Below are 21672 nucleotides of genomic sequence, written 5' to 3' on the forward strand. Positions count from 1 at the left end.
CTCCATCTTTAAGTAGTCATTTTTATTTTTCACAATTTGTTGATCCCTCCTGATGACCCAGTTGTACATGACTCCAACCAGGTCACCAGGAGGGATCAGCCAATGCAGTTGGAAGTCCCACCCAGTTGACTACATTAGAATGGTGGACGCTCTCACTTGTGCTTCCCATACTAAGACGACATTTTGGCCACTGGAGACCTCTATAATTCTCTATGGTATAGTGTTTGCGCTTAAATGTGACGCAATTAGTAAGCGACCGCAAACTAATGAGACCGATTGTTTGATATCGGCGTAGTAGCGGTGCAACTTCTTTCACTATTGCAGAAATGTGGTAATGTATGTGCTTTTATGTGTTTCTATTCGCGAGTTATCGTTACTGGAAGAACGAGTTAAAGTAGTGTTTCTGTGCAGACCGATCGCTTTTTCAGCCATGGAAATAACAGGAATAACCATTTGTGTTGGTAGCTAGTCAACTTGCAATGCCAGCAAGCTTGTTCGCAACATTCACACACGACGACAAACAGTAGAGAAATAGCCTTGCCTTATCCAACACGCAAAAGTAGTTCCAGGTTATATTGTATACATGGCTGAGCGCCGAAGACGTGGATGTCGATTATGGCACCGCTCTGATTCAGAGGGGTTGGGTTAAATGCTGAAGACACATTTCAGTTGAATGCATACAGTTGTACAGCTGACTAGGTATTCCCCCCTCTCTTTCCCTTCCCATACTAGCTAGGTAACTGGGGCTGCAGGTAGCCTTGCGGTTAAGAACGTTGGGTAACCGAAAGGTCGCTGGTTCCAATTCCCAAGCCGACTATGTGCCTAATATGTCCTAAAGCAAGGCACTTAACCCTAATTGCCCCTGTAGTAGCTCCTGGATAAGACCGTCTGCAACAACAACAAAAAAGACATGTGAAACTAGAAACAAAATAGAGTTTTCCAGTTTATAGTCCCATAGACCGGAAATGAGGTACCTCTGGTTGTCATTCATATGGGGAAACGGTTTTGGGATGAACGCCGAAAATAAGGTCTGACGTTTAGGTTAACACAGGCTTAGGAGATCGTATACGTTTTGTTCTATGAGAAGTCAGTTAACATGATCGTGAATTATGAAGCCATGTGTGTTTTATGTATTTTTTTATTACATACATGCTTAACAATTCAAAGTGACGTTAGCTGATTGATGATCTCTTGGAACAAAACGTGATCTCCTAAACCTGTATTTACACCCCCCCCCCCCCCCCCAAAAAAAATATATTACCCATGAAAATCTTTGTCCAACGAACCATGACGGAGTTAGTGCCTACAAAAAGACGCCATTATTATTGCTCTCTATATACCCCATGTCCCGGACTCAAGGTGCATATAAGTATGCCCCCAATCCACACCCACAGTGCGATTTCAACTTTTTTCTTGGTCAAATTAACTGTTGTCTTTTTGTTAAATTTATAACAACTCTCCAACCTTGTTTATAATTACTTTGTCTAAATATGGCATGATTCCACTATTTGTAGCCGTTTGCATCACTTTTAAATGGCGGGGGTTTTTATTTTGAAAGCCAACAGCAAATTCCACTTGTGGCTAATCCTTATTGTGTCTAACTTCACATAGCTTGCAAGCAAGTTACCACCTAACGTCCAACAGCAACTGAACTTGTCAGTGAGATGTTTTATTTCTTAGACATAACCATTATTAACTGTAATAGATGTTACTTTAGGAAAGGATTAGCCCAATAAATAGTATGCCAATAATATTAATTATAAACATTTATATTTGGATATTGTCTTTATTTACGTAATGATAGAGGGTAAATGTCAGAATTGTAAATGTCACATCAGTATCCTAGTTGTAGTGGAAGCAAAGAAAGGATTACCTCAGACCAAACATGACGACCAAAATGGCTCCGCACGTGTGCTTGTTGAGTTTGTCTATCCCACCAGACATGATCAGGACAACCAGGTTGAAATATCAAAACGAACTCTGAACCAACTATATTCATTTGGGGACCGCTTGAAACATTTATCTAGCCAGCTTGCTATTGCTAGCAATTTGTCCTGGGATATAAACATTAACCTGTTATTTTACTTGAAATGTACACACTTTTTGCTGGATCTTTGTAAAATATCGACCAATTTTTAGTCACATAAAATTGTGTGTTCTCTACTCCGACAATGAGTCCACAGATAAAGGGGAAACCTATATAGTTTCTAGTAATCTCTAGTTCAGTTGTCTTCTGTGGATTTATATGGTGGAGGCTGGTGGGGGGAGCTATAGGTTCATTGTAATGGCTGGGATGGAATTAATGGAACGCTATCAAACACATATGGAAACCACATTTTTGACTCTGTTCTGTGTATTTCATTGCAGGAGCTGAGACCAATGTAGCTGCCTGAATAGCCCTGCATCCTCCCCCTACCTTCCAACCTCTCTCCCTGATTCTGTCTCTCCTTTCATAAAACAAAACGAAACCATAGACATGGATTGTTAACTACTGCATGTGTGTCATGGATAAAGAATTTAAATTTTATTTATTTCACCTTTATTTAACCAGGTAGGCAAGTTGAGAACAAATTCTCATTTACACTTGCGACCTGGCCAAGATAAAGCAAAGCAGTTCGACAACATACAACACAGTTACACATGGAGTAAAACAAACATACAGTCAATAATACAGTAGAAAAATAAGTCTATATACAATGTGAGCAAATGAGGTGAGATAAGGGAGGTAAAGGCAAAAAAGGCCATGGTGCCAAAGTAAATACAATATAGCAAGTAAAACACTGGAATTGTAGATTTGTAGTGGAAGAAAGTGCAAAGTAGAAATATAAATAATGGGGTGCAAAGGAGCTAAATAAATACAGTAGGGGAAGCGGTAGTTTGGGCTAAATTATAGATGGGCTATGTACAGGTGCAGTGATCTGTGAGCTGCTCTGACAGTTGGTGCTTAAAGCTAGTGAGGGAGAGGAGTGTTTCCAGTTTCAGAGATTTTTGTAATTCGTTCCAGTCATTGGCAGCAGAGAACTGGAAGGAGAGACGGCCAAAGGAGGAATTGGCTTTGGGGGTGACTAGAGAGATATACCTGCTGGAGCGCGTGCTACAGGTGGGTGCTGCTACGGTGACCAGTGAGCTGAGATGACCTGGAGCCAGTGGGTTTGGCGACGATTATGAAGCGAAGGCCAGCCAACGAGAGCGTACAGGTCGCAGTGGTGGGTAGTATATGGGGCTTTGGTGACAAAACGGATGGCACTGTGATAGACTGCATCCAGTTTATTGAGTAGGGTATTGGAGGCTATTTTGTAAATGACATCGCCGAAGTCGAGGATCGGTAGGATGGTCAGTTTTACAAGGGTATGTTTGGCAGCATGAGTGAAGGATGCTTTGTTGCGAAATAGGAAGCCAATTCTAGATTTAACTTTGGATTGGAGATGTTTGATTTGAGTCTGGAAGGAGAGCTTACAGTCTAACCAGACACCTAGGTATTTGTAGTTGTCCACATATTCTAAGTCAGAACCGTCCAGAGTAGTGATGCTGGACGGGCGGGCAGGTGCGGGCAGCGATCGGTTGAAGAGCATGCATTTAGTTTTACTTGTATTTAAGAGCAGTTGGAGGCCTCAGAAGGAGAGTTGAATGGCATTGAAGCTCGTCTGGAGGGTTGTTAACAGTGTTCAAAGAAGGGCCAGAAGTATACAGAATGGTGTCGTCTGCGTAGAGGTGGATCAGAGACTCACCAGCAGCAAGAGCGACATCATTGATGTATACAGAGAAAAGAGTTGGCCCAAGAGTTGAACCCTGTGGCACCCCCATAGAGACTACCAGAGGCCCGGACAACAGGACATCCGACTTGACACATTGAACTCTATCAGAGAAGTAGTTGGTGAACCAGGCGAGGCAATCATTTGAGAAACCAAGGCTATTGAGTCTGCCGATTATGATGTGGTGATTGACAGAGTCGAAAGCCTTGGCCAGGTCAATGAATACGGCAGCACAGTATTGTTTCTTATCGATGGCGGTTACGATATCGTTTAGGACCTTGAGCGTGGCTGAGGTGCACCCATGACCAGCTCTGAAACCAGATTGCATAGCGGAGAAGGTGCGGTGGGATTTGAAATGGTCGGTAATTTGTTTGTTGACTTGGCTTTCGAAGACCTTAGAAAGGCAGGGTAGGATAGATATAGGTCTGTAGCAGTTTGGGTCAAGAGTGTCCCCTCCTTTGAAGAGGGGGATGACAGCAGCTGCTTTCCAATCTTTTGCAATCTTTTTGGAACGACACGAAAGAGAGGTTGAACAGGCTAGTAATAGGGGTTGCAACAATTTCAGCAGATAATCTTAGAAAGAAAGGGTCCAGATTGTCTAGCCCGGCTGATTTGTAGGGGTCCAGATTTTGCAGCTCTTTCAGAACATCAGCTGACTGGATTTGGGAGAAGGAGAAATGGGGAAGGGTTTGGCGAGTAGCTGTGGGGGGTGCAGTGCTGTTGACCGCGGTAGGGGTAGCCAGGTGGAAAGCATGGCCAGCCACAGAAAAATGCTTATTGAAATTCTCAATTATAGTGGATTTATCGGAGGTGACAGTTTCCTATCCTCAGTGCAGTGGGCAGCTGGGAGGAGGTGTTCTTATTATCCATGGACTTTACAGTATCCCAGAACTTTTTTGAATTTGTGTTGCAGGAAGCAAATTTCTGCTTGAAAAAGCTAGCCTTGGCTTTTCTAACTTCCCTGAAAAGTTGCATATCACGGGGGCTGTTCGATGCTAATGCAGAACGCCACAGGATCTTTTTGTGTTGGTTAAGGGCAGTCAGGTCTGGAATGAGAAACATGGATTCGATTTACATTCTTCTCGTCCTCCATGCTTTGGTTTTGTATATATTTTTTTCCCCCTGCAGACAGGAAATTCGAGACATATACAGGATGCTACCCTTCACAGCATAACCTTCACTCCAGATCAACAATCCAAACCTACAACCTAATTTTGGACAAAATGACCTGGAAGGATTAATGCTACCCTCCAACCTGGAACTGAGACAGACCAGATACAACTTCAGTTAGCACTGATGTGTGAAGTGTCAAAGCCTTTGAGCCCAACAATTGGCAGGCTACCCCACCCAAATTCAGAGGCCTTGAAGCCCCCTCCTGCTGTTCAGAGACCATCTATTGGCATTTTCTACAAGAGATCTGCCTCCAGAAAAAAGCTTCTTCCAAGTGGGTGTGACACCTACTTCCGTTGCCTGCTGCACTGCTGCTTGGATTCCACCTGGCGATCTGTTCACCGTCTGCCCTGGTTGTCTTCCCCTGGTACAGGTACCCCCCCACCCCCCTGAGCTTTCGCTCGCCTCCAGCACATAGGCACTGTTGGGGCGAGTGACTTTGACCTTATAATGGCTAGCCCCAATTCGTTATTTTTTTTCTTGTGCATTTTGCTTTTTTTCTCATGACTCCTGCATGCTTTGTTGACTGAACTTTCTTGTTTACCCAACTGTGGGTCAGACTGTTTGTTTGTTCCCACACTCGGGACTCTGACTCTCTATTGGTTACACGGACTCTTGGCCTCCCATCCTATTCTAACCACCTCTCACCGGCTTTGTATTCATGTTACCGGATGAAATTGCTGTGTAATATGATCTTGTCGCCAACTGATGCACATTCAAATGTAATAAATCATCACTGCAGAGCTCTCCCTGTCCTATGCCGTTGATTGATTGTATTACTGTTGATGATATCTGGAAATGTGCATGTACACCCTGGCCCATCTACTTGTTGCTAGCCCTAATTCTGACTTGTGCTCTGATATGTTTCACTGATTTCTGCTCTTGTAAAAGCCTGGGTTTTCTGCACATTAACTCTAGAAGCTTATTACCTAAAATGGATCAATTGAAAGTGTGGGTTAACAGCTCCAATCCAGGTTTTTGGTCATTACTGAGACGTGGTTAAGTAAGAGTGTTTTGAATACCGATGTTAACCTTTCTGGTTATAAGCTTTTTCGGCAAGACAGATCTTCCAAAGTTGGAGTGGCAATCTTTACCAAGGATCACGTTCAGTGCTCGGTTGTTTCTACCAAATCTGTCCCCAAACAACTTGATTTGCTTGTTTTTAAGCGTTAAACTTTCAAATACCTCTGACTGTTGCTATCATCCTCCATCAGCACTGGCCTGTACCCTACCTGCCCTAAGCGCTCTCCTGGTCCCTTACACTAAGTCTGAATTTGTCCTGCTAGGTGACCTAAACTGGGACATGCTTAAACCACCTGACCAAGTCCTAAAGCAATGGGACTCCCTAAAGCTTTCTCAGATTATTGCGAATCTCACAAGGTATGACTCCAAACACCCAGAAAAGGCTACTCTCCTTGATGTTATCCTCACAAATAATCCTGATAGGTATCAGTTTGGTGTTTTCTGTAATGACCGTAGTGATCACTGTTTTACAGCCTGTGTTCCTAATGGCTGCTCAGTGAAACGACCTGTCCTGATTTGTCATACACTTGCTAAAAAAACGTTAAAATGAGCAAGCCTTCCTTCATGACCAAGCCTTCCTTCATGACCTGGCCTCTTTAAATTGGTATAGAATCAGCTTGATCCCCTCTGTTGACGATGCTTGGTTTTTATTTTTTTATAATTTTTGTGATATTAACAAACACGCCCCCATAAAGAGAAATTAGTATTTAAAAAGTTTCAGCCCTTGGTTCGACTGTGATCTTGCAGAGTTACTCCACCTCAAGAATTGCATTTGGTGACATGCTCAACACGCATACTCAGGCTGACAGGCTCTTGTTCAGGCAAATGAGAAATAAGTGCACTCAGGCTATCCGGAAGGCCAAAGTTAGTTACTTAAGGAGCAGTTCTCTCTGTGGGTCTAACCCCAAAAAGTACTGGAAAAATGGTTAGGCCTATAACAGTTAGGATCCAGGTCTATTTCTTATCAAAACTTGTCAATAATCGACTGGCTTTCTTGATGTCTATAGTATTCTTTCTGGTTTCGGCTCAGGTTATGGATGTGTCACTGCAACCTTAAAGGGCCTCAATGATGTCACCATTGCCCTTGATTCTAAGCAATGTTGTGCTGCTATTTTTATTGACTTGGCCAAAGCTTTTGATACGGTAGACCATTCCAATCTTGTGGGCCAGCTAAGGAGTATTGTTGTCTCTGAGTGGTCTTTTGATATGGTTTGCTAACTACCTCAAAGACTGCAGTGTATAAAGTCAGAACATCTGTCTCAGCCACTGCCTGTCACCAAGGGTGTACCCCAAGGCTTGAATCTAGGCCCCACGTTCTTCTCAATTTACATCAACAACATAGCTCAGGCAGTAGGAAGCTCTCATCCATTTTATATGCAGATGATATTCTTATACTCAGCTGGTCCCTCCCTGGATTTTGTGTTAAACGCTCTACAACAAAGCTTTCTTAGTGTCCAACAAGATTTCTCTCCCCTTAACCTTGTTCTCAACACCTCCAAAACAAAGGTCATGTGTTTTGGTAAGAAGAATGCCCCTCTCCCCACCGGTGTGATTATTACCTCCTGAGGGTTTGGAGCTTGAGGGAGTGACCTCATACAAGTACTTGGGAGTATGGTTAGATGGTACACTGTCCTTCTCTCAGCACATGCTGAAGCTGCAGGCTTAAGTTAAATCTAGACTTGGTTTCCTCTATCGTAATCACTCTGCTTTCATCCCACCTGCCAAACTAACCCTGATTCAGATGACCATCTTTCCCATGCTAGATTACGGGGATGTAATTTATAGATCGGCAGGTAAGGGTGCTCTCGAGCGGCTAGATGTTCTTTACCATTCGGCCATCATATTTTGCACCAATGCTCCTTCTAGGACACATCACTGCACTCGTATACTCTTCTGGCCATCTCTGTATACCTGTCGATGATTATTTATAAAACCGTCTTAGGCCTCACTCCCTCCTATCTGAGATATCTACTGCAGCCCTCCACATGCAACACCCGTTCTGCCAGTCACATTCTGATAAATGTCCCCAAAGCACAGACATCCCTGGGTCGCTCATCTTTTCAGTTCACTGTAACAACAAACAGGACAGTTTTATCTCAATCTCTTCATTCAAAGACTCCATCACGGACATTCTTACTGACCGTTGTGGCTGCTTTGCGTAATGTATTGTCTCTACCTTCTTGCCATTTGTGCTGTTTGTACCATGTGTTGTGCTGCTACCGTGTTCTGCTGCTACCATGCTATGTTGTCTTAGGTCTCTCTTCGTGTTGTCTCTTGTTGTGATGTTTGGTCCTTTTTTTAAATTTAATTTTAATCCCAGCCCCCGTCCCCGCAAGAGGCCTTTTGGTAGGCCGTCATTGTAAATAAGAATTTGTTCTTAATTGACTTGCCTAGTTAAAGAAATGTAATTCCAGCCGTTACAATGAGCCCGTCCTCCTATAGCTCTTCCTACCAGCCTCCACTACTGGTTGGCAACCAACTTTTTAAGGTGCATTACTGCAACTAACTGGACTGGAGTCTGGACCTCATCTTTCAATCACCCACATGGGTATATGCTCCTAAAAAAACAATGATGAGATGGTGAGGCAGGACTTGCAGCGCGTCAAGTGTTTAAAATAGAACAAAATACAGCCCAAGTTATATTTTAGTGGCTGGATATAGACGCTCGCTTGAAATGATTGAATAACATGTATGTGTACATTTTATTTTGCAATGCGTCCGGTGTGGTCAGCATGTAACTAGTGCCTATTGAACTATCTTTTTTTCCTGGGGGATTTTTGTTTAGAAGAGCCCCGACGCTCATTCTGAACGTGAACATGCATCACTTGCGGTACGGTTTTGGAAACAAGTTCCTTTTCATATTAGCAAGAAATAATTTTCAGAACATAATGTTAAAGCTGTAATATGTGACTTTTGGGCGACCCGACCAAATTCAACTAAGTGTGTGTATAGATCTGTCATTGAAAACAAGTCCTAAGAAGTTGTAGATCTTTTCCATGTGCGCTATTTCTATGCTTCCCATTGAGTCCAAAACATTTTTTGCATCTTACTTTTTAGGTTTTGAACACCAGCTGAAAATACAATATTTTTGGTTATGGAAAAGATTTCACATGATGGAGAATCATTGAACACTAAACTTGCTTGTTTGGTCACAAACTAAAATTACACGATCTATTAGATTTTTAGCAACCAAGAAATGGTGGAGCGATTTCTGCATTGCATCTTTTTAAATTACTACACACCTTTTTTTTAGTGTTACTGTTCCCACTAGGCCATATCTCCATGTTACAGCGGGTGTTTACGGAAGACTGAGGCGGCACCTGTGCCAACTAGCTACGTAGTATGCTCAACACTTGTGTAACGGGAGAAGGCCGTTACACAAAACACACCGTCGGCTGCAGTGCAGCTGTGATAAAGCCTGTTAACAGTGTACAGAGTGTATATTTTCCATTTGTGAAATTATTTTGATGTGATGTGAAGGGCTTTATGCTTCTAACTGTTTTTCAATTGAGAATCGATTCATGTTTAGATGGAGTTTTTGGCTGCCAGAGCCAGTCTACCTCTTAAAATAACCTATATCCTTGGACCTTAAGTAACTGTAGGCTCTCCTACACTCCTTAAGAGTACATTCTTGAGCTAGGAAAATATTAGATAGCTGTGATGGGTCAACATTTGACAACACAGGTCATACCACTATCTTCTAATTTGCCTAGCTATCTACACAGTACTGTTGTCATCAAATTGCACAGAGTAGTACGTTCATTTCACACACTAATTGTTAATTTTACACATTTAGCCTAACACGGCTCTTTACTTGAATGCAGCTTCTTCCTTGGCTCCTAAGAAGATTTGTCCGAGCAGGTTGTGAGAAGACCACCCGCGGAACTGAACCCTTGTTGGTACGGTGTATGTTCACAAACACACCAATCCGGAGTACTGCTTAGGGAAGCATAGGAGGAGCAGCAAGGCATAGTCCCTGAGAATCTACATTCTCCACCATCTGAGAGACTGGTGTGACTCATCTAGAGTCCATCCACTGGGGAGCTCCATGGTTCAGGGCCCCTGAAGGGCTGGGACCAGCACTGAGGGCCGGAGGCAGCCGTGGCGAGATGGGGTAGGGGCTGAGGACAGAGCCATGGTTCATAACGGCTCAGCCCCCCACACGCCGCCGACACAGGTGGGCACCAATGGCCGCTCTTCTGAGAGGAAGAGGACACCGAAGGCATGTGACTGCTGTGGGCCCAACTCTAAGCTCCATGATGGGAAGGTCCCACATGGGAAGAATCCGGGTGGCAAGTCCCGACAACGCAGGGCCCAGTTGGGGAAAGGCAAGGGCCAGGCACTGGGGGAGACCCCGACGAGAAAGGGTGGTCGCCCATCTTATAAGAAGACCCTGATGACAGAGGAGCAGGTAACAGCCATCCGAGAGGAGCTGGAGAAAGACTCTGCTGTGGAGCAGGTAAACTCTTTGGCTTCACCTGTAACAAACTCTATGGGTCAGCCCTTGTTAAACTCTATGGGTCAGAAGTTAACGTACACTGTGGTTAAACTGGTGAATAAGTCTGTGGTTCAACCGGTAACGACATCAGTGGTTGAGCATTTTGCTGATTCAATAATGGAGCAGGAGAGAGCCTGTGAAGGGGCTGTGTGTGAGGGGGAGAAGGCCCCTGGTTCTGGTTCAGTCAAACAGCTGGTTATAGACCCTAAGATGGAGGTCATAAAGCAGCCCTCGCCCCAGGCTGGTGACCCAGCTGTCTTCCTTTCCAACGGTACATCAGCTGTCCCCGAAGAGGAACCAACAGACTGTAGCGCCCCTATGGAGGTGGAACCATCAGCCATAGCCTGTGTTTCCCCAGGCATTATACTGTGCAGCATCCTCCACCCATTTGCTCTGTGGGACCACCAAGATTACTGCAAGATAGGAGTGTGGGCTCCAAGACCTGAGCAGGGAAGTGCCACAGACCCAGCACAGCAGTCCCAGCCATCACCACAACAACCCAAACCAGAAGAGGGCATCCATGATGGAATCAGAGACCTCATCCATGGTACTAGACTTTTATTGTAACTATGATTTCAAATGTCACTGGATATGACCTTTTTTACTTAAGGTGCCTGTCTCTCCCTCAGAGTTCCTGGAGCTCTTCTATGTGACGTACGGGAGTTTCATCCCCCTCAGTGAGACTGATGTCTTGGAGCATCTGAAGAACAAGTGTAACACGGACTTCAATGACAAGTATGAATCATGAGACAAACCAGTTTTACTTTCACCACTGATTTCCATTGTTATGCTGACTGCATCTGTTCTTTTGTCTACTTGTTATTCTATTTAACCCTTGGTTTGACCTGTCTCATCCCTCTGTACCAGGAAGCTAAACATCCATGTAGAAGTTGTGAAGTACAAAGCAGGTCTAGCCTCCATCCCTATGAACTGCTTTAAAGTGGACTACAACAAGCACACTCTGACCCTGGAGGACCTGTCCACACTGGACGATCAAAACTGGGTCAACGACCAGGTAGCTATGGCCCATAGAAAACTGCTTGCTGCTTATAAACCTGATTCACTGTTATATCTAACCTGAAATTCCAAAACTTTAGTACAGGCCCTATGTTCCACCAAGAATGACGAGGATTAAGTAAACATTTTCATTTTTCTATGTCTTGTGTGTCTAGGTGATAAACATGTATGGCGAATTGATCATGGAGGCTACAGAGCACAAGGTACATTCATTCAAGTGCATTCATTTTGGATCCTTGATCAGAATGTTCAAGAAAGGGTTATTGGTAAAAGGGAGTTGTTAGGATGGCGGTCTTATGTTGGGTTTCCAAGGTTACTGAATTTTCTGTTTTCTCCTGCAGGTTCATTTCTTCAACAGCTTCTTTCACAGGCAGCTGGTGGCCAAAGGCTATGAAGGGGTTAAGAGATGGACCAAAAAGGTAAGCTGATGGTAGGTCAGATCATAAGCTCTGTAGTGCTGAGTGATTAACCAAAATGATGTTTTATTTTTGTGGTTATTAAACAACTAATTGACTGTCAGATCAATTACTTGAATTTCATTCGTTTTTAGTTGTGAGCCCAATGTGCCATTTCTCTAGAGAAATTCAATTATTAACGCGAGAAATCAAGTCAAGAACTGATGGACTCTGGGCTGAAGCAAGTTTTAGTTTTATTAAGCAAATATTCAACATAGTTCATTGCAGAAACGTGGAAGTTAACAAAAATATAAATGCAACAATTTCAAAGATTTTACTGTGTTACAGAAGATCAGTCAATTGAAAAACTCTAATCTATGGATTTCACGTGACTGGGAATACACATATGCATCTGTTGGTCACGGGTGCCTTAAAAAAAAGAAATGGGCCTCAGGATCTCGTCAGTGTTTTTGTGCATTCAAATTGCCATTGATAAAATACAGTTGTGTTCGTTGTTTGTAGCTTATTTTTGTAATTTATTTTTATTTTACAGTTATTTAACCAGGTAAGTTGACTGAGAACACATTCTCATTTACAGCAACGACCTGGGGAATAGTTTCAGGGGAGAGGAGGGGGATGAATGAGCCAATTGTAAGCTGGGGATGATTAGACAGCCGTGATGGTATGAGTGCCAGATTGGGAATTTAGCCAGGACACCGGGGTTAACACCCCTACTCTTACGATAAGTGCAATGGGATCTTTAATGACCTCAGAGAGTCAGGACACCCATTTAACATCCCATCCGAAAGACGGCACCCTACACAGGGCAGTGTCCCCAATCACTGCCCTGGGGCATTGGGATATTTTTTTAGACCAGAGGAAAGAGTGCCTCCTACTGGCCCTCCAATACCACTTCCAGCAGCATCTGGTCTCCCATCCAGGGACTGACCAGGACCAACCCTGCTTAGCATCAGAAGCAAGCCAGCAGTTGGATGCAGGGTGGTATTCTGCTGGCTATGCCTGCCCATACCATACTGCCACCATGGGGCACTCCGTTTACAATGTTGACATCAGAAAATCACTCACCTACATGACGCCATACACGTGGTCTGCGGTTGTGAAGCCGGTTGGACGTACTGCCAAATTCTCTAAAATGACGTTGGTAGGCTTATGGTAGAGAAATGAATATTCAATTATTTGCCAACAGCTCTGGTGGACATTCCTGCAGTCAGCATGCCGATTGCATGCTCCCTACAAAACGTATGACATCTGTGGCATTGTGACAACTGCACATGTTAGTGGCCTTTTTATTGTTCCAGCACAAAGTGCACCTGTGTAATGATCATGCTGTTTAATCAGCTTCTTTATAGGTGGATGGATTATCTTGGCAAAGGAGAAATGCTCACTAACATGGATGTAAACAAATTTGTGCATAATTGGAGAGAAATAAGCTTTTGTGCGTTTGGAACATTTCTGGTATCTTTTTTTATTTCAGCTCATGAAACATGGGACCAACACTTTACATGTTGTGTTAATTTTTGTTCAGTGTACAGTCGTGGCCAAAAGTACTGAATGACACATTCATTTCCACAAAGTTTGCTGCTTCAGTGTCTTTAGATATTTTTGTCAGATGTCACTATGGAATACTGAAGTATAATTATGAGCATTTCATAAGTGTCAGGCTTTTATTAACAATTACATGAAGTTGATGCAAAGAGTCAATATTTGCAGTGTTGACCCTTCTTTTCAAGACCTCTGCAATCCGCCCTGGCATGCTGTCAATTAACTTATGGGCCACATCCTGACTGACGGCAGCCCATTCTTGCATAATCAATGCTTGGAGTTTGTCAGAAATTTGTGGGTTTTTGTTTGTCCACTGGCCTCTTGAGGATTGACCACAAGTTCTCAATGGGATTAAGGTTTCCTGGCCATGGACCCAAAATATTGATCTTTTGTTCCCCGAGCCACTTAGTTATCACTTTTGCCTTATGGCAAGGTGCTCCATCATGCTGGAAATGGCATTGTTCGTCACAACTGTTCCTGGATGGTTGGAAGAAGTTGCTCACGGAGGATGTGTTGGTACCATTCTTTATTCATGGCTGTGTTCTTAGGCAAAATTTTGAGTGAGCCCACTCCCTTGGCTGAGAAGCAGCCCCACACATGAATGGCCTCAGGATGCTGTACTGTTGGCGTGACACAGGACTGATGGTAGCGCTCACCTTGTCTTCTCCGGACAAGCTTTTTTCTGGATGCCCCAAACAATCGGAAAGGGGATTCATCAGAGAATGACTTTACCCAAGTCCTCAGCAGTCCAATCCCTGTACCTTTTGCAGAATATCAGTCTGTCCCTGATGTTTTTCCTGGAGAGAAGTGGCTTCTTTGCTGCCCTTCTTGACACCAGGCCATCCTTCAAAAGTCTTTGCCAGCAAGCTCTGTACTGGTGGTTCCCCGATCCTGCAGCTGAATCAACTTTAGGAGGGACTTTGCAATTCATCTGATCACTCTTCATAACATTCTGGAGTATATGCAAATTGCCATCATACAAACTGAGGCAGCAGACTTTGTGAAAATGAATGTGTCATTCTTACATTTTGGCCACGACTGTACAATGACCATAATCCGTGGCGCCTGTTTCTAGCTCGGACAGAGATCGGTATACTGTAGACTAATTAACTGACAATGTCAAACGGTGCACACACTTCTGTGTTGTGATTCTGGATGGCCAGATATCTAGCACCAATGACAAGAAGCTGCCATGTGGGGTATCATAGTTGGCTCGTTTATCTTGTTCTTGATACCATGTCTTGTTTTGAGGTGTTTTCTATGGCACAACTTTGCTCGCTAGCTAACCAACATCTGTTACGGATTATTTGAGGCAAGTGTGCAAATGTTTGTTTTCAATAAAATTGGTGACTAAATCTAGTTAACATGTTGTCAACCATCTAAGCCAACCAAGTCTGATTTGCCCCATAGTTGCACACGCTCCAGTTTTGTTGCTAAACAACCAACCCGTCTATGTAATGATGCAATGCTCATTTATCCACCCTAACAATGTGAGCCATTGCCCCAAAGGTGGGAAGGCAGGCGACAAGCTTAGGTCCAAAATAAGCCCATAGAAACGCATTGGCCTTATTTTGGACAGATTTTGGCCCGAGCAAAGCGAAAAGTTACCTCTTCCTCTCTGGAGAGAGACACTTTATTTTTAAAATATTTTTTACGCCTGCTGCGTTTGGTTAGATACAGACTGTGTGAGGAATGTATGCATTCGAAGAAGATACCTCTGCAGCATACTTAGGCAGGCTAGACTAGCTAAATAGAATGACTAAAGTCAGTACAGTATGGGGAGCACAGAGAACGTTAGCTGGTCTGGCTGGCTGGCTGCAACTGCCTGAGCAGAGAAGACTTTACGGAATGAGAAATCATTTACTCAAATAAAAACGAATATACACAACTGAAATATTGTATTTCATATCATACAACGAGTGGTTTGGAATTCCCGTTGTTAGCCTCTCCTGCCCATGATAGAGACAACACACACGGCCACATTCATATAAAGTGGCATTGTTTGTCGTTACCTAGCAACGCACTACTACTTTTACAACAGTCTTAACACCTGTAACTCGTCATGGATGATTTTTAAAGTTACTTTTTGATTTGTTTTATCCACTAAAGTTTAATGAATGGTTCCGAGAAGAGCAAGTGGACCAGCAACCTGAGCCTAGCATTAACGTTAGACATGCAGAAATCAGTAATGTTAGCGCTGCTATAAAGGACACAGAAAAGTAGTGAAATGAAGAACCATAGCTACATCGCTGCCCAGTTGGTTTGTATTGAAGTGCTTTCTGGAATGACTGTCAAAAGCCATGATAAAATGTCATAACGCATGGCCTCTCGTATTATTGCTTAAGTAATTTCCCATGTTTCTATTGATACCTAACAGACACTAGAATATTTAATGTTTTGGCAATTGAATGTTTATTTTTGGCTTTGGAATTTCCATTAAAAAGCTAAAATTATTTTTATGTAATTATTTCATAATGCATTTAATTTTAAAATAATTATCGAAACTGAAAACCGTGATAAAAAAAATACATATCTGGAACTGACTTCAAAAAGCATTAAAGCTCTGAATAAAGTTAGACTAGTGATTGTGTTTTGATTTGAGCCCTATACTTCAAGTCAGGTTTGAGGAGTTAAAGGTAACTTTGTTCAACTCGGGATAACCGGTACCACGATGGCAACCAGTCCTTCAGAACAACTAACCCTGCCCCAGAGCAGGTAATTCAGGGCTAACTCCGTTGATTTTTGAATGAAGTGTCTGACAAGTTAAAGACCAATGAAATCCGATTCCGTCATCATCCCCTTTGAGGAAGATGACGGATTTGAAATATTTTAGGAATCAAATGGTTTTAAAAACCTATCACATTGTACATTTAGTAATGACCGAATGCATTTGAAACTTCATACAAGTTTTAGTACTGTACATGTCAATACTGTAGTTTATAAACCAGGGTCGCTACTGTACACTTATTTTATTGATAGGAATGGAGGGGGAAGGTGCTTGTGCGTTGACAAGGGGGATACCTAGTCAGCAGTACAACTGAAATGTGTCTTCTGCATTTAACCCAACCCCTCTGAATCAGATAAGCACACCAAAGACTGAAATACCGATTAAAAAGATGATACTTCTAAAAGCCTATTTCACATGAGTCTGCTGAATTGGCAATAACTTTTCTTTCATTTTGATTTCATCACAAATGAAAATGTGACACTGACTTGCCCATGAATTTGTTTCAGCATTATCGCAATGAAGAGTTTGACTAGCCACACACGACATGCACGCACAGTTACAAGCCTGCTAGAATTGGCGGCAGGCGGAGGAGCAATATCCACGGTCCTAGTATGGACGAAGCCTGAACTAGAATATGACGCAAACTGAAACTGGCTAGCTTTTAGAAAACCTGAGTAGATCTTGCTTGCTTCGTAGTATACCACTCGGGTCTCTCTCTCCGTTTGGCAGGTGGATCTGTTTTCCAAGAGTCTGCTGCTGATTCCTATCCACCTGGAGATCCACTGGTCCCTGATCACAGTAGACATGGCCAACCACCACATCCACTACTATGACTCACAGGGCATCGTCTTCAAATACACCATAGAGGTATGCTCACACACACTTTACAGTCCTCTGCTGCTCAATGAAACTCTTGCTTCTCTGAATTTCATCCTAGACTTGAGGAACATTGATTTGATAAGCATGGAATATATTAACATTGGTCTACGTAGGCCCGCTGATTGCTTTTTTTTGGTGGGGGGAGGACTCAGTCGGGGTCTCAACTTACTGTTGAGTACAATTTAGAAATGTGGTTGTGCATCAGATGTCAATCAATTAGCCCATGACAGCAAATTTGTTTGGGGGGGGATTGGTAAGTAGTCTAGTGGCCAGTGATATAAACTTGTGGTAAGTATGGTTGAGTTACAACCAGGGTGGGGCCCATTGATCATCAGTTATCAAACTCAGCAAAAAAAGAAACGTCCCTTTTTCAGGACCCTGTCTTTCAAAGATAATTCGTAAAAATCCAAATAACTTCACAGATCTTCATTGTTAAGGGTTTAAACACTGTTTCCCAAGCTTGTTCAATGAACCATAAACAATTATTGAACATGCACCTGTGGAACGGTCGTTAAGACACTAACAGCTTACAGGCAATTAAGGTCACAGTTATGAAAACTTAAGACACTAAAGAGGCCTTTCTACTGACTCTGAAAAACACCAAAAGAAAGACGCCCAGGGTCCCTGCTCATCTGTTTGATTGTGCCTTAGGCATTCTGCAAGAAGGCATGAGGACTGCAGATGTGGCCAGGGCCATTAATTGCAATGTCCATACTGTGAGACGCCTAAGACAGGGAGACGGGATGGACAGCTGATTGTCCTCGCAGTGGCAAACATCCAAACATCACACCTGCGGAACAGGTACAGGATGACAACAACCACTGCCCGAGTTACACCAGGAACGCACAATCCCTCCATCAGTGCTTAGACTGTCCACAATAGGCCGAGAGCGGCTGGACTGAGGGCTTGTAGGCCTGTTGTAAGGCAGGTCCTCACCAGACATTGCCTGTGGGCACTAACCCACTGTTGCTGGACCAGACAGGACTGGCTAAAAGTGCTCTTCACTGAGGAGTTGCGGTTTTGTCTCACCAGGGGTGATGGTCGGATTCACGTTTATCGTCGAAGGAATGAGCGTTACACCGAGGCCTGTACTCTGGAGCGGGATCGATTTGGAGGTGAAGGGTCCGTCATGGTCTGGGGCGGTGTGTCACAGCATCATCGGACTGAGCTTGTTGTCATTGCAGGCAATCTGAACAATGTGCGTTACAGGGAAGACATCCTCCCTCATGTGGTACCCTTCCTGCAGGCTCATCCTGACATGACCCTCCAGCATGACAATGCCACCAGCCATTCTGCTCGTTCTGTGTGTGATTTCCTGCAAGACAGGAATGTCAGTGTTCAGCCATGGCCAGCGAAGAGCCCGGATCTCAATCCCATTGAGCATGTCTGGGACCGGTTGATCAGAGGGCTAGAATTGCATAATATTTGCTGTAAAACTACACATTTTCTCTCTGTCCCATGGCAAAATGTGTACAATTGCAGGAAATTAACAAAACATATTTGTTTTTCTCTTAGCTGCTAAAAGGTTTTGCTCGGGGGGGGGGGGCTGTATTGCTGTGGGTACAGACCCAGCAGCCACTGCGGCCTCGTGTTCACTTTTTTAATTTTATTTTTTGGCCCCCATCAGTTGCTCATCCCTAGTCTACCTAGTCCACATTTTGGGTACCCTGAAGGAGTCCATGTGTAACTCAACCTTTTTTTGTGAACTAAACCCTTGTTTTCATCTTATCGTCCCGACAGAACATCATGAGATACATCCTGGCCGAGGCAAAGGAGAAGAAACAAGCTTCCTATCAGAATGGCTGGAAGATGATTATAAACAAGGTATTGTTTCAGATGGCACTGTGACTGTTCTCTCACAATTTCCAATTAGCTCTGTTTTGACTACGCTCTGGTTATCACCCTCAGGGTATTCCTCAACAGAAGAACGACAGTGACTGTGGCGTCTTCGTATTGGAGGTGAGTGAGGAATTTCCTTCCATACTGCAAATTCCCCCCCCCACACACACACACAGCTATGGTGAGCCTTTTTATTTATTTATTTTATTTTTTATCTCTGCTTCTCTCACAGTACTGCAAGTGCCTGGCTTTAAAAGAACCGCTGCAGTTCACACAGGACGACATGCCCAAAGTTCGCAAGAGGATTTACAAAGAGCTCTGTGACTGTAAACTGAGTGACTGACTACAGCTGAGGAAGTACACCTGCCTTTTCAGTGAACCATGGGTTAACAACTGTTTGACTTATTGTACAAGGGCCATTAACACTTTAAAAAAACGACTGGAGCCAAGGAGAAACTGAAGGGAATGCCGTGGAGACATGACATTTGACTGGTGACAGTCTTTTCTCTCCTTTAGAGGGCCAGCAGTGCATATTCTGCAATAATACTTTTTTTTTTAGTTGCACCGTTTTTAAAATCTTTAACGGGAGGGAAGGGACCTGAGAGTTTGAATTCCTTTGGAGTTGACGTCCACGAAGTTTCCATTGTTGACTGAATGACCTGGGTCTGGAGCTAACGCTGCTGTTATAAGGTTTCAGATGCCAGTAACGGACCTATGTGCTGATAATGTTTCCAAACTTCAGTTCTTGAAATGTAAACGGCAGATTATATGGGACATTAGGTGACATTTGAAGGTTCTTGTTTTATATCATGTAATCTCCGCCTGACTAGTGCGGTACAGAACAAGAAGACTCAAAGGCTAGCTTTTAATTGAATGTACTGTTTTATTACTACTTAATCTCAAACTGCTCTCTTGGGCTAGATTCAATCTGTATCACGGAAGATCCGCGTTTGAAAAATTAAAGGTAATTTACAATTGAGCTGACATGCAGCATTTACAAGAAATGCAGTCGCTACGAACGCGGGAACATTGCCTTGAAATGTAAATCGAGCTATAACGCGGATCTTTCCCGCTAGGGATTGAATCCAGCTCTTAGTTCTTGTGAAACTCCTTCGCATCAAACAGCAGTTGAGACAAGTGCTTAGATTCAATGTGGAAGATCTGAACTATAGGGAGACTGCCTTTTTTTACATTTCAATGTTTCTGCATTCGGTAAACGTTGCACATGTCGGCTTAATTAGAAATTACATTTACATTGCGCCATTACATGGATCTTTCAGGAGTTAAGTGGAAGATATTTAGTTACAATTGGCCATGCTACTCCACTGAAAATGGCTCCACTGAAAATGGCTTCGCCGCTCTTTCTGCTTCTGTCAAATACTGTACACCTTGTTTTTGAACAGCATATCCTGACATGGTGTACTGAGGAAGAAGTAATGCTACTGCTGTAGCTTTTTTTTGGGGGGGGGGGGGGGAGCAGCAATCTATGGTTCTCATTGGAGGACCACCAAGCACTTGAGCTAACTCAGTTGGTGTCAGTTACCCATCTGAGGAAGCTGGTCCACAGACTGGGTGTAGTTGGGGAAACGCTGCTGTAGAACATGCTGAATGAATCCCATCTATACTGTCTCATCCATTTCATTCAAGCACACTAGGTACCATTAGAGATCATGTTCACAGCATTCTCTGTACTACTGTTAAATCTGTTTAATCTTCGTTGAGAGAGACTTTCTGGTTTTTATTTGATATTGTTCTTGATTTAAGCTGCTGTGGTATAACCTAAAATATTGTATTGCTACTTCTTGAAGTAATACAGGGTTATACTTACAAATAGATACCCAGAGGGGTTAAATTGGGATTCTCTAGATGTGAAAACTGTCCTCAATTTTATGTTAATTGAAGTTCCCAATGTATGTGTCTCATCCTAAACAGTGGCACAGTTTCCTTTCTAAGTTGACCCCTGAATACATTCATACAAACACATGATGTAGCTTGTATGACTCAGGCATTCATTTTCTCTACTTTGGTTTTAATTCATGTTTGAGAGATTACTCTGGGTTTTTGCATCAGGAGGATGCAACAACCCAGAGGCCCAGCCACACCGAATAGAGGGGTATCCTACGACACAAGCTAGATCTACTCAGGGTTTTCTAAGGCTAACCAGCTTCTGTTAGCTTCACATTCCAGGTCTGGCTTTTTCTGTCCTTGGGCGGTGGATATTGCTTGTCCGCCTACCGCTAACTCTAGCAGGCTTCTAATTGCGCGGGCTAGTCGAATGCCGATCTCTTCATTAAGACACTGAAACATCAATCCATGGTTTAGTCCATGCCACATTTTCATTTGTGCCAAAATTCTTGCAAATTCAGCAAGCTATAGGCTCAATCCCAGTGGTGTGAAAGGCTTTTAGAAGTGCCGGCTTAATTCTATTATCGTTAATGCTGTCTTTGGTGTGCTTATCAATGCATAAGCACCTTTTTCCCTCCCACTCTTATTGATACAATTATTTTAGAAATCTTATTTGTCATACTAAACTTTTACTGTGTGAAGTTTCAAATGCATTCTGTAAATACAAAATAATTTGATGGGTATTTTAACATGTTACTATTTTTAACAAAAAAATGGATTAATAAAATATTTAATTAGTCTTTTGCAAATGAAGGGGTTGATGATGCAATCTTTGCGAGAGGGAGGGAATTTGATTTAATTGGTCCTCAACTCGCTGCTCAGACACTTCATTCAGGATAAATGGAGTTTTCCTGCCCTGGAGCAGGTTAGTTTTGAAAGATTTGTTGCCATAGAAATGTACCT

General features: G+C 43.1%; 1 protein-coding gene across 2 annotated transcripts; it reads left to right on the forward strand.

Moving 5' to 3' along the window:
* The first annotated feature begins 251 nt into the window (after positions 1–251).
* On the forward strand, positions 252–21518 carry LOC115192176 (sentrin-specific protease 5). 2 transcript variants are annotated; one of them, XM_029750379.1, is made up of 10 exons: positions 252–331; positions 9770–10990; positions 11073–11178; positions 11311–11458; positions 11616–11663; positions 11802–11879; positions 16876–17013; positions 18766–18849; positions 18934–18984; positions 19097–21518. In XM_029750379.1, exons 2-10 carry the CDS (start codon positions 10081–10083, stop codon positions 19205–19207), a joined length of 1674 nt encoding a protein of 557 aa, XP_029606239.1. In that variant the 5' UTR covers positions 252–331; positions 9770–10080; the 3' UTR covers positions 19208–21518. The 2 variants fall into 2 exon arrangements, with proteins under 2 accessions (XP_029606239.1, XP_029606238.1); XM_029750378.1 differs by having other exon boundaries at positions 258–336.
* Positions 21519–21672: the final 154 nt, after the last annotated feature.

The sequence above is a fragment of the Salmo trutta genome, chromosome 4 (genome assembly GCF_901001165.1).
Source record: "Salmo trutta chromosome 4, fSalTru1.1, whole genome shotgun sequence".
NCBI lineage: Eukaryota > Metazoa > Chordata > Actinopteri > Salmoniformes > Salmonidae > Salmo > Salmo trutta.

What these genes read in the sequence shown, in the direction of transcription:
- LOC115192176 (XM_029750379.1), top strand. Translation starts at nt 10,081, where the DNA reads ATGGTTCATAACGGCTCAGCCCCCCACACGCCGCCGACACAGGTGGGC. An exon ending in AAAACTGGGTCAACGACCAG is followed by an intron (nt 11,459 to 11,615) that starts GTAGCTATGGCC and finishes TTGTGTGTCTAG; the next exon opens with GTGATAAACATGTATGGCGA. An exon ending in GGAAGATGATTATAAACAAG is followed by an intron (nt 18,850 to 18,933) that starts GTATTGTTTCAG and finishes TATCACCCTCAG; the next exon opens with GGTATTCCTCAACAGAAGAA.